The sequence below is a fragment of the Nyctibius grandis genome, chromosome 1, assembly GCF_013368605.1.
Source record: "Nyctibius grandis isolate bNycGra1 chromosome 1, bNycGra1.pri, whole genome shotgun sequence".
Classification (NCBI taxonomy): Eukaryota; Metazoa; Chordata; class Aves; order Nyctibiiformes; family Nyctibiidae; genus Nyctibius; species Nyctibius grandis.
In genome coordinates, this window is record NC_090658.1 from 80,234,414 (window position 1) to 80,246,882 (window position 12,469).

Consider the following 12,469-nt stretch of genomic DNA (forward strand, 5'->3'; position numbering starts at 1 on the left):
AAGCAAAAAGCAATGCGAAGAGGAATACACTGAAGGAGAAAAAAAAAAAAGATACATTTGGCTAGAGAATAGGTCTGAGCAAATTCCAAGAGCGAGAGGGGAACAGAGAAAGAAGGAAAAATTATAGGGCAGATGGAAAGTGTATCTATCAGATGATTGTGCAGGTGAACGTTTAAGTTCAAGTTTTGGTGTGTTTTACTGTGGAAACAGATATAAAGCTGAAAATCAGATGTCCAGGCAGGACTCCTGATACAGCAATGATCTATACATTTATACTACACAAAGTCTATAAGATGATTGTACTCTGTAGCATTTGCCACTGATCCTGAAAAAATGAGGAGTTCGCATTTAGTAATATTTAATCCAAGAGGCCTGCTTACCTTAAATCACCATAAGTAAGGGTTGCGCTGCCAGTCCTAAAGTTCTTAATTTCATTCTGGGGCTGATGATTGCCTGTGTCACTACGCTGTGAAGCTGAATCCAGAATAACAATTTAATACTTGAGTGCCCAGAGCCAGGCAGACGCTTTGCATAAAAGTGTTCTCTTGTGTGCACCGAGTGCCTGCAGCTCCCCCCGGGAGGTGGTGGGTGCTCAGCACCTCCGAAAACCAGGTCACTGTCACTTGGAAGCTCAGAATGGAAGCAAAGTGCCAAAGTTTAAGACTAAACTTACAAGCAAGTGACATCATCGTGGAAGACTATGTCTCTGAAGGACTGCCATGCTTTTGGTCATTTGAATTTTCATACATAATAGGCATGCATTTGTAAATCACATGCCTGCATAGTTTCTAACACCCTCCAGAGATTATATGAGGATAAAAGAAAGAGGGAATGAGAGAGCAAAAAAGGAAGATGAGGAGAATTAATAAAACAGAAAGGGATGGAGGTGTTGTTCAAGGCTTCTTTTAGACTAGGTTGGGCATGCCTCATTGGCTCTGAATGCAAACTATTAGTTAGGAGGCTTAAAATAAACATAATCAAGTGGGTTTTTTTCCACATAACGCATAATAAAACTGTGGAACACATGTCCACAGGATGTTTGGGGGAGCAAAACTCTAAACAGCTTCAAAGAAGAGCTTAGAAGAGACAGACTTGGAAGTTCTGGAAAATAGATCAATTTTGGTTTATTAAACATGATAGACTTGATAGAGCATCTGGCTCAAGAAGTCTCTAAAGTGTGGTCAGGTGGAAGCTGGGCAGACATGCCACAGGACATACTTCTCCATACTTGCTCGATTTCTCATTCTCTTCCCCTAAGCATTTCATACTGGCTCTTATCAGAGACAGGGTATACTACCTTCGATGCTCCTTTCATCTCACCCAATACTCTTATATTCTATTTTGCATTAGTGGCTTATGGTTTCCCTTCTACAGCTTACTTAACTGTGTTGGCCTAGATCAATTGTTCTTCCTCTTGTACAGCAGCAGTAACTATGATAGCTATAATATTCAAATTTTAATCATTTTAGAGCATGTACTGAAGTGGCAGGAAGGCATTTTAATTACAGGGATTTAAGGGAGAACAGATGGAAGTGAATCAAGTGCTAGGTAAAAATAAATGCATCGCGCCTTGTGCCCTGAGGGTCATCACTCTTTGTCACCAATGGATTGACATCAGGACAAATTCAAAAGCAGAGGGAATCATAATGAAAAACACCTATATCGAACAGAAGGGTTTACCTAGACCGGGGGAAAATGTATAGAGAGTACAGTATAGTATAGATGAATACCTTTGTTTATCTTGTTTTAATTTCCCCAAAGCCACTTAGTCAGTGCCGTTTAAAACACATTACTTTGTTCAGACACAAAATTGCAAAGACGGATTCAAATGATTTTGTTTAACTTGTGTTTTCTAACTCAAATTTAAAAACCATTTTCTTTATCATCCAGGTTGACTTCCATGTATTGAGACTTGGTTCCCGGAAAGACATTACACTCCACCTGCTAGCGAGGCAGCAAGTGGGCACGGAGGGAGAGGAGCCCCTAAGATAACCATTTCTTCGAGTGCTATGGGCTTTAAAGTCATCAGTAAACAGCAAGCCAGTGCTGAGTCTCTGGTGCAGAGTGCTCGTGCTGTGCGGCACTGCTAAGGGAGTGGGTAGTGTCTTGCTCAGGAACTGGACCTTTCAGGCACGCTTCAAAGGGGACTCATAAATAGAAAGGTACAGAAACCCAGGTGGAGGTAACAAAGGCAGCAGTGACTTCTGCAAAGTTTACTTCAGAGGAAATGTGCAGCCAGCCTCGGTGGAGAATACATAACTTCCCGTCTAAGTAAAAAAATAGAGATAGACAGAAAAAGGTGTACAGATCTTCTTCCCTCAAACCCAGCATTACCAGCAGAAAGAACATTTATTATTGCATCTATTTTTTGATTATGCATGTGAATAGCAAGCAGCAAAATACAAATATCACTTCATAAATTACATATATATAGTCCCTGAGAAATAAGCATTTTAACTGAGAAATGCTTCCATTTATTTATTTAAATCCACATAAAATGTGTATGTTGTATATGTTTGCCAGTTTCCACCTATACTATGTCTTTAACCCCTGGGTTTTATCACTACCCAGTGACCGTGGAATGATTTAGGTACAGTTTATCAATCTATTTTTCAACTAACACACAAAATCCCATTTTTTTTCTGCTAGACCCTCCCAAATATCATCACCTTCTGTGATTTTAAGGCATGCTGAGATGGAACTCACTGGAAAAAAAATTCATAGAAAATCTATAGATTTGTGGGGCGGGGAGTTTAATAGGGGGCATATGAGTAAGCCTTTGTTCAGTATGGCTGTCATTTCCTCTTTGCTGCATTTAATTCTTGCCCAGACCATGAACTCCTTAGGCAAGGGCCATCTCCTTTGTTCCAGTTTTGAAATGTGTCTGATTAGAGTTTTCCACTGCTACCAGAGTTCAATTAAATACAAATAATAAATAGTTAATAGGTTGCCAAGCTGCAGAGGTGGGGCTAATCATCTGAGGCTTCATGGGGTGGTTAATGATGGATTAGGAATGGGGGAACTGATAAAGCTGAGTATTTAAAGGCCAATATTGTACAGGATGATGGATGCTTTGTCAGCTTCGATTGCATATGACCAGAACTAACATCGTGCTTATCTTCCTCCTCCTTCTTCTGTAGATTACTTGGCTCCAAAACATTGCTGTTTTGAGAGTGTCTGTCCAAATTCCCCTGAGTGGAGCACTGCCTGTCAGAGGAGGCTGTCTTACAACTGAAATTGGGTTGGGAGGTGAAAAAACAGCGACTCTATGAAGGAGGGGCGTTATCAGCTGCACACTCGTCTTCTCCTGTTCCTACTCAGCTTGCTGAAATGGAGGAATTTCAATTGATTTTGTTTTCTATGGCTGGCAAGCCAGTGAGAAGGGGGCTGTTCTGCGAGTGTGCAGCACAGGAGGGACACATCCCACTGCCTGTGCAGCGCTGCTGAGAGCTACCGGGAGCTTTAGCTTCTCGTCCATAGCGTGCACTGACGAGCTACTGTGTCATTGTGTCTTGTGTGCAGAGTGAAAAGGGTAACATGCACCTACCCGTACAAAGCATCCCTATACATCACAGCTGTATCTATTTATTTGTTAAATAGAATCAAAATAATTAGGCATTTTTGATCATTTATTAACCAGCAACATGTCACATTCTGATACTGGTATCTCAGTAGGTATATTTAGGCTTAAAAATTAATAGCTTTTAGTGCCAAATTCTGTCCAAGGGACATGACTCCTACTGAAATCAACTGATGCTAAATGATGCTGTTTTTTCAGCGTCTAGCTACAGGATCAATAAGGCCTTCGTCCTTCTCAGTAGTCTGTCAGCTAGTAGGAAGCCAGGCAGCCTTGTAGACAAGACACTGACAACAAGGTCAAGAGAAGTGGATTCTTTTCTCAGTTTGCCTTAGCGATTTTGCGAGGCCTTGGACAAACCACACAACCTCTCTGTTAAACCTCCTGACTTCCAAAATGGAAATGATCATAACTGTCTACTTCCCCAGGATGTTACGGAGAAAATAAATTCTCTGTATGCATGTAGGAGAGGGAGGGGGAAGGAGGGGAACTACCTGGATGCTTTGGGAGGAACAGACATATTTCTGTTAGCTTTCATTTTTGTAAATGGCCTTAGAGTCCATCCTAAGCTTTAATGCATTAAAAAATTAAGCAACATCTAGAAGATTAGGTTACATAGGCAGTGTATGGTTAGTTTAATATATTAACATCGCTAGTCTCATTCCTTTATGGACATCATTTATTTTGGATAAGGCCAGAGTACCTATGAAAGATTGAAAGGTCAAATGTTCCTAAGCCAATGGGAGTGCTTTGCAAAAGTTTTACTTTAGATGGTATCAGGAAAATATTTCCGCATTTCATTTGTTAGAAAAAATATCCAGAGATGGCATTAGTGGTGGCTTTGATGTATTCTCTGGTACATCAGTTCAGAGCATGCTGCTGTAAACAGAAGCGTCTCTTCACTTTTCATCTTTGTTCTTCAACTTTGATACTGGCCCCCTGAAGTGGCTTCTTTCTCCTCCTGGGGAGGCTTAACAAAGTCAATTGACAGAGAAAAAAAGAGCTTCATTTTTCTTCTCTACTTAAGACTCTGAAGAAATAGACACATCTATTGTACCGTCACTGAAGCTCTTGAAATAGTGTGGGTTTTTCTCTCGAATCCTGAGGGGAAGTGAGCCAAGAAGGTAAAAAAAAAAAAAAAAAAAGGCATGCTGTTTTGTCCACACTTAAAATATGGTTAAGCACATCATACTTTTGCTTCTAGTGGGTTTTTGGAGAGAGAAACTGAGAACCTCTAAATTACCGGCAGCGCAAACAGCAATGCCTATGGGTAAGTTTGTCCATCATTACCCATTATAAAACCCTCGTTTTTGATGCTTCTGTCAAATATTAACTAATTTGTAATGATTTTTTCTGTGATTGGTGTGTCAGCCTGAAGCTGATTTGTAAAATAGTTCAGTCAGTTTGCAAAATGAGGTTGGCGAAAAAATACATTATTTTGCTTGTGTTAAAAAATATTGTTGGACTGCATGACTGAGAAACTCTCCTACCTCCATGCTCTAAAACTGGAATTTCGCAAAGGATTTGCCAAGGATTTGATGGGTGGGGGATGTCTCAGGCTGTTTCCATTAAAAAATGTAAATATAGGCCTCTGGTCAGAACGGCCTTTCCACATTCTACTGTCTGAAAAGTCCAACAATAATGGACATCTGCTGTAGGTTTACTGGGCACGGGCAAGATTTTGTGGCAATGGCTTTTCCTAGCAACAGAGGCCTTTGTGGAGGTGAGTGCAAGAACTGAGAGAGGGTTCTGCTGTTACTCCCCCCAGTCCCACCCATAAATGCGTACGAAAATAAGAGTCCGTGATTAGGATACAGGCTGTGCAAACAAGAGGATGATTGGAACTGAATGAGAAAAAGATGAGGAGGCTGTGACAAGAATGAAAAAACAGTAGCTGGTAAGGATGGTGTGTGGGCCTGAAGAGAAGAAGTGAGGAAGTTGGGAGAAAGAAACCGCAAACTTGGACCAGGAGTCAAAAATGGACTACTGAAGTAAGAATATTATGTTGTTAAGAGAAAGGGATGAAGGCATTGGGCTGAGAGTGACAGACAGAGGGTCCTTGGGTATTACAATGTGTTCCTTTCAAAGACTCTCTGTGGTCCAAAAAAAGCTGTGAAACTCACTGACAAAATGTATACTTTATTTCTCCAGCGACTGCTGCATTTAAAGAACGTCAACCTACTGCTGGTGAATCCTGAGGAAGCCCTACAGGCAGTGTGTGGCGTTGTGACTGTCAAGGGTCTTGCCCTACTTCTAAACCATTTGGACGTAGGAGTACTCTACAGAAAGGGGGCAGAGGTGTTCAGTTTCTTTGACTATAACACAAAGAACAGTGATTTTGAAAAGCTGAAGTCTTACACATTAGGAGATGGTAGGTTTACTGCCCATAGAACCCTAATTCTCCTCAGTTTATATGTATTATTTTAAGCAGACTTTAATTGCATAATCATGTTAGTTTTTCACAGAACACTTAGCACATTAAGTGCAAGAATGCGTATGGCTCAGGAAATAAATCAAGGAACTTGTCACCATTACAAGATGAGGTGCCTTGGTAGCTCCTCTTAAGTGCATCCCTCCGGCAATTTTCATTAACTTAGTCTTTCTGCACAGAAACATGCCATTGCATTCTGTCATTTTTAGACTGTGTTTATGAGCTGAAACTCCCTATTTAGAAACAGTTGTTCTGTGACACTAGCTAACTAAACTGACTCAATGGCAGCTCCTTCAAAGCAAAGCTTTACTCTCTCAGAGTTGGGTAGCACAGAAAGCAAAGATTTGACAGCAGAACCTTAACTCTCCTGTCATCTTTCCAGTTTTTGTAGCTTCTCTTCATTCTAGTTTTCCCCTCTCCATTTTGGGAGAAGCCCCTTATGAGATGCCACAGGCATGTCCAGCCATTGTCAAGTCCACAGTCAAACTCCCTTCCTTAGGACAGTAACATTACAGTTTTGGTGCCCATTTTGAGTTGTCTCAGGTGTAAGAACAATAAACACGTTGTCATTGTCACTGGAAACAGCTAAGGGCATTCCTTTTTAGCAGCTTCCCCCTTGTAACTTCAAGAGTTATTTGTGCTTTCCTGGACTGCACTTGATCTTCCTTTGTGATGGATTTGTTTTCTATTTGCACCTTCTTTTACAATATCCTTCAATGTAACTCTTTTTAATCATGTGGAATAATGCAAACAAAATAAAGTGACCTGTTGTCTTGTATTTGTAAAAATAAGAAATGTAACACCCTCATTCTTCACATGAATGTAGTCAATGGGACTGTTTACTCGTCAGAACTCGGCCCAATTCATTGCAACAAAGCCTGGGAGTTATAGGAGGAATGGACATAAGTGGATGTATAGACAGAACAGATTATATTCTTGCTGAAGTACTTGTGAATTGAGGAAGTCAGTTAAGTCGAATTTCTGAAGATGGCCAGTGAATTTTCCTCCTCTACAAGATACAGAAAATCTATTCTCTGAGTTCACAAAAGCTTTGGGTGCACATAGCTGCAAAGAGGGGTCAGTGATGGCTGTGCTCAGAATAAGTGGAAGACTAGATGGAATCACAGAATCATAGAATGGTTTGGGTTGGAAGGGACCTTAAAGATCATCTAGTTCCAACCCTCAGCCGCAGGCAGGGACACCTTCCACTAGACCAGGTTGCTCAAAGCCTCATCCAACCTGGCCTTAAACACTGCCAGGGAGGGGGCATCCACAGCTTCTCTGGGCAACCTGTTCCAATGTCTCACTACCCTCACAGTCAAGAATTTCTTCCTAATATCTAATGTAAATCTACCCTCTTTCAGTTTAAAACCGTTCCCCCTTGTCATATCACTACATGCCCTTGTAAAAAGTCCCTGTCCAGCTTTCCTGTAGGCCCCCTTCAGGTACTGGAAGGCTGCTATGAGGTCTCCCCAGAGCCTTCTCTTCTCCAGGCTGAACAGCCCCAACTCTCTCAGCCTGTCTTCATAGGAGAAGTGCTCCAGCCCTAGACCACACTGTGGAATTGTAGGACCCAGACATCTTCAGCTGGGCACTCAAAATTAGTTGTCACTTTTGACGTTAACTATTTGGTAGAAAGTACCTCTTCAGCTCCCAGGGAGGCTGTTCATAAACCCCTCAGCTGTGTCACAGAGGAGCACCATAGGAAGAAACTACGAGGAACAACAGAGCATGCAGTAAATAAGGCCTGCTGGTACCACGTCCCAAGCAACTACGGGAAAATACAAAAAAGAATGCCTGCACAGGAAGCACTGCAATTATAAATATAAAACATGATTGTGTAGCTAAAGACTGTATGTTGAACACTTTGTGTGGGAACTCGAACTCTCTTCTGCATTGGTCTCTGTATGCAACACTGGGAACAGAGAGTGCATATTGCTTTCTGTGGGGCATCCCCATCCAACCAAGGGCCCTGGCCCGGGGTGCGGGCGGGGAGCGCTCCCCCTCCAGCGGGGCCCTCTGCCATGGCAGGGCGGGCGAGGCCGGCCCACACGCGCCGCTCTGGGAGGCCACAGGCACACAGCAGGGAGGAGAGGCGGCAGCCCTTTGCCCAGTACAAGGGCTAAGGGTGAAGAGTAAAGGGGGTCGTGCCCTGCTGGGCATCAGAGCCCCTTTCGCAGGAGCCTAGCCCCCTCCCCAGTAGCCCGCAGCCCCCCTAGAGCCGCCACAGCCGTCAGGTGAGGAAGCCGGGTGGGAGGGGGAAGGAAGGGCTCTGCCGCCCTCGCTTTACGGCCCACCTTGTTTTACGACGCCCAAGATGGCTGCCCCCAGGGCACAATGAGCCCGCTCCGGCCGCCGCCGCGCCGCCGGGGGGGACGCGGGCAGGCAGCGCGGCTGCCGTGGGCTGCCGCCGCCCGGGGCTGAGCCCGCCGCTGGCGGCAGGGTCCTCCGGCTGCAGCGAGCGAGGAGGGGTACTTGTCTGCGGCCACGATCTGTGGTGCTCCGCCGCGGCGAGTAACGGGCGAGGGAGCCGGCGCCGGGGGCCTCCCTGGGGCGGCGGGGGGGATGTGGGGCACCTTGCTGCGGCGCGGGGGCCGCGGCGCCGGCCTCCGGCGGCTGGTGTCTGGCGGCCCGCCCTGGAGCCAGGTGGTGTCGGAGGCCGAGAAGATCGTGGGGTACCCGACGTCCTTCATGAGCCTGCGGTGCCTGCTGAGCGACGAGCTCAGCAACATCGCCATGCAGGTCCGCAAGCTGGTGGGCACCAAGCACCCGCTGCTCGACACCGCCCGGTAAGCGCACGCGGCCCGCCGGGGAGAGCTGTCCGCCGCCCCACCGGCTGGGGGGCCCGGGGCCGCTGGGGCCTCGGCCCCGGCCCCCGCGGTGGGAACCGCCGGCAGCCATCGGGAGGCCTGTCAAGGCTGGGGGGAAATTTGGGGCTTGGGTAGTTGTCAGGAGCTGAGGCTGGGGGCGTTGCCGGTGGTCGGCAGCGCCTCGCGGGCCCTCGGGCGGGTGGGCGCGTGGGCCGTGGCAGGTGCGGTGGCCGGGAGTGGCCGCGGAGGTGACAGAAGTGGCGCGTGCCTGGGGACGCCGTGCCGTGAGGCTGTGCGCGGGCGCTCGGCTCTGCGCCCCGGCGTCTTCCTTTCCTTTCCTTTCCTTGCCGCAACACGCTTTCCTTGGGTCACTCTCTGTCATTGAGAAGTTACTTCACTGTAATGTCACGTGCGATTAAAGAGTTTCCCCGTGGAATGTGCAAAAAAATCCCTTGATAACGGAAGAGCTGTGGCTGCCTCACTACCAGTTACGTGTTTTGTAATATTAAGAACTATATTGCGAGGAACCTGTGGAAAAAACGGAGGAACTCATCAACCTAAAAGCTCAAAATGACACTGCTCTGAACTGTGTATTTTGTTACTAAGAGCTTTAGAAAACATTGTCTGTTTTGGAATATCCAGCAGGGAGCTGTGAGCTTTTGCATATTGTTGAGATTTTTAGGGTTGCTAAGCTGATAATCCACTCTTTCGTTTTTAAGGCAGACTGAGGGGAGACTTGCATTCCTGCCAATAAGCAGAAATTGGGATTGTTGGGCAGTGTTTTCTTTGACTGTAAACCAAGAACTGATTGGCAGTGTTTTTTTAAACAATAAAATGCCAGAGACCTAACAAAATAATAATAATAAAGAAGCAATTTTCCAAGGGCATTGGTTTGTGGTTTGGGTTTTTTTGGGTGGTTTTGGTTTGACAGAACTGTGTCTGCTATCACTGCAAATATAGCAGTGTTAATAGAACCCAAGTTTAACATGCGCAGTATTTTTGAACAGGTGTAAAACAAAAATTAGCATTTGTTCAAAACAAGTGTTCTGCTTTTCTTTTAAAGAATAAAAATTGTAGCTGTGTGGTGGTCCTTGGCAATTCCACAATTATGGTGTAATGAAATACAAACAAGATTTGTTTTTCAAGCTCTCTGTCTCTAAATCTGGTTGTCTTGAGTGAACAAAAGGAGTACAGGGCATAAACAGCTTTTTAAAGAAACGTTATTTTCAGGGAGGGGGCTTTGGATATTGGCTTTAAGTAGACTTTTCTGTAAGGAACAAATCAACTTGTTGATAAAAACAGAAAATACCTGACTTTAGAAAATGCTGGTGGAGGGGATTTTGTTGAATTATTTATAAATGCAGGTTGTGATATTATGATAAGCTTAGCAAAGATTTTTGTTTTTCTTTTTTAAGAGGAGGGACGAGAAGAAAATGTTTTTCTGCCTTTGGATCCAAGTCTAAGGTCAGTTGATGGGATGCAGGGAATAGGAGGACCGAAGCGCAATGTACTTGGGCTCTTAAGCTTCCACTGCAGTCGTGGAAGTATCATAGAGACCCACAGTGCTGAAGTAGGACTTCAGTCTTAGCTTTAGTAGTAGTTGCTGGTTTATTTGTGAATTAAGTTTACATACAGTATTTTGGGGCATGGTTGGAGGTTTTGTGGTGGAGCTGTGATGTGTGGGGAGTTTTTTTGTTGCTTTAAGTGGGCTGCTTTGGGCTTAATTCTGTCAGCCTGTGGCTTGTGGAACACCAGTAGAAATAAAATCATTCACAGGGTCAGCAGGATTAAATCCATTCATTTTTTAAATTCGTATATGTTTTGGAGTACACTACTAACCTGATGTGTCATGCTGGAAACAAAATTCAGTATTTACTCACACGGAACCGAAACAGTGTGCCCTTATTTTGGACGTTCTTATTTGGTTTCACTGTTATTTCCAAAGGCTTTGTTGCAGATGCGTTTCCAATGGCCTTGACTTTTGTGTTATAAGAAGAGTTAATTTCCTGCTTACAAGTTTTATTACACCTGTAGCAATGCACAAATTGTGCCGCACCTTGTTTTATGGTATGATTTTGCAATAAGGTGGATTTTGAACTTGTTCTTTCTTAATAATCTTAATAATCTCTTTCTGAAATTTGACTGTTATATGTTTGACTGTAAATGTGATTGATTTTAGTTATGGGTCTCAGATCTATTCTCTGACTTACCATAGCAGTTTAGGAAACAGATCTTGATTTTTCAATACTACATGCATGTTTTAAATCTCTGGCTCATTATCCACATTTATAAAGTAACATAGGTTTCTGGTTGTGTGTTCAGGCAAATGTTTTGAAGCATGAGCGTCTAAAATATGTTCTCTGGTGATTTTTTTGAAAAACTTTAAGTGATTGGTATGTTCTGCAACTCTAATCTTTCAGACTGAGTGCATAAATACTGTATATGTCTATTAAGTACTCCAGCACTTAAGGAGATTTTTCTGTTTGTGGGAACATCTGAAAAATCTGTGCAGTAAATTGATTAATTGCATGTGCTGTTTCTCAAGTTTCTACTCATTTATTTTTGAGGTTATAAGTGGTGACAATCAAATTATGATTACTTACTGTCATCTCTAAGCGATATTAATTTTCTTTAACCTTCTTTGACTGGTGGCATTTTGTCATCAGTGTTTTTGTGTCTACCCTCCCTTCCTGTCAAAATGCTTTGGTAGCCTTTGAAGTCTTCCTTGGACCATTAGAGGTTTCTTAAGCGTTGGTAGAAAAGCCTCTGCTTTATCTGCACAGAACAGGTTCTGAGCTGAGACAGCATAAGACATAATTGCCACCACACTGAAAGCCTTTAGTGTAATAGGAGTGCTGATGAGCACTTTTAACCTTTTGCTGAGCTTTGAGTCACTAGGCTGTTGTACCACATAGCCTGTGCTGAGAGCCTTAAAGAAGGCAGCTTAAAGATAACTGCCCACGTGAGACGGGACATGTGGAGGAACAGCTGTTGGGGCAGTGTACGTTGCTCTGCTGATGCCATCCGTTTCTGCCTCTCGTTTGGATGCGGCGGTGGCAGCTCCTGGGTGTAAGTGCCTGCCATGAATCAGGACTGCAGCAGGTGATGTTCTGGGATGATGTGTGACCCTGATACCTCCTACTAAGCCTGTGCCTGGCCAGCAGCTTTAAATCTGTGAGCTGTTGCTGACTCTGCTCTTGTGAGGGCAGAGACGGGTAACTGAGCCCTACACTGAGGGATCTGGGAGTTCTGTAATCCGTGTGGTGAAATCAAGTCTGTTTTTTTTTTTTCCCCTTTAAAATTTCTTTTTTTTTTCTTAAGTTTTTGTTTTTTTAAAAGTCAGCCACATGAAGTGAACATCCTCAGTACTGGCTTTGCCAGACTTGTTAGAAAAAGGGCGAAATGTGAGGGAAAGGTTACATTTTGTTTTAGAAAGGCTAATGTTTAGTGGTTAACAGATCATTGGAAGCTGGGATATCTGGATTATATTCACAGCTGTGCTTTTGGCTCTCTGACTAGGGCAAGTCACTTAATTTTTCATACTTGCATTTACTTATCTGTAAAACGAATAACGTAGCATCTGTTTTCTGGAGGTGTTACACTTCATTCATTACAGCCTGTATCGATCACTATGATCTTTGGAAAATGGTG

The 12,469-nt window shown here is 43.9% G+C and overlaps 1 protein-coding gene across 3 annotated transcripts in view; it reads left to right on the forward strand.

Annotated features, from left to right (window-relative positions):
- Nucleotides 1-8,356: 8,356 nt before the first annotated feature.
- Nucleotides 8,357-12,469, forward strand: part of PDSS2 (decaprenyl diphosphate synthase subunit 2) — a 134,620-nt gene continuing 130,507 nt past the window's right edge. For all 3 annotated transcript variants that reach the window (XM_068399977.1, XM_068399992.1, XM_068399983.1), the window contains exon 1: nucleotides 8,357-8,797. In XM_068399977.1, coding sequence (XP_068256078.1) covers nucleotides 8,574-8,797 — 224 coding nt within the window. In that variant the 5' untranslated portion in view covers nucleotides 8,357-8,573. The remainder of the gene's footprint in view (nucleotides 8,798-12,469) is intronic.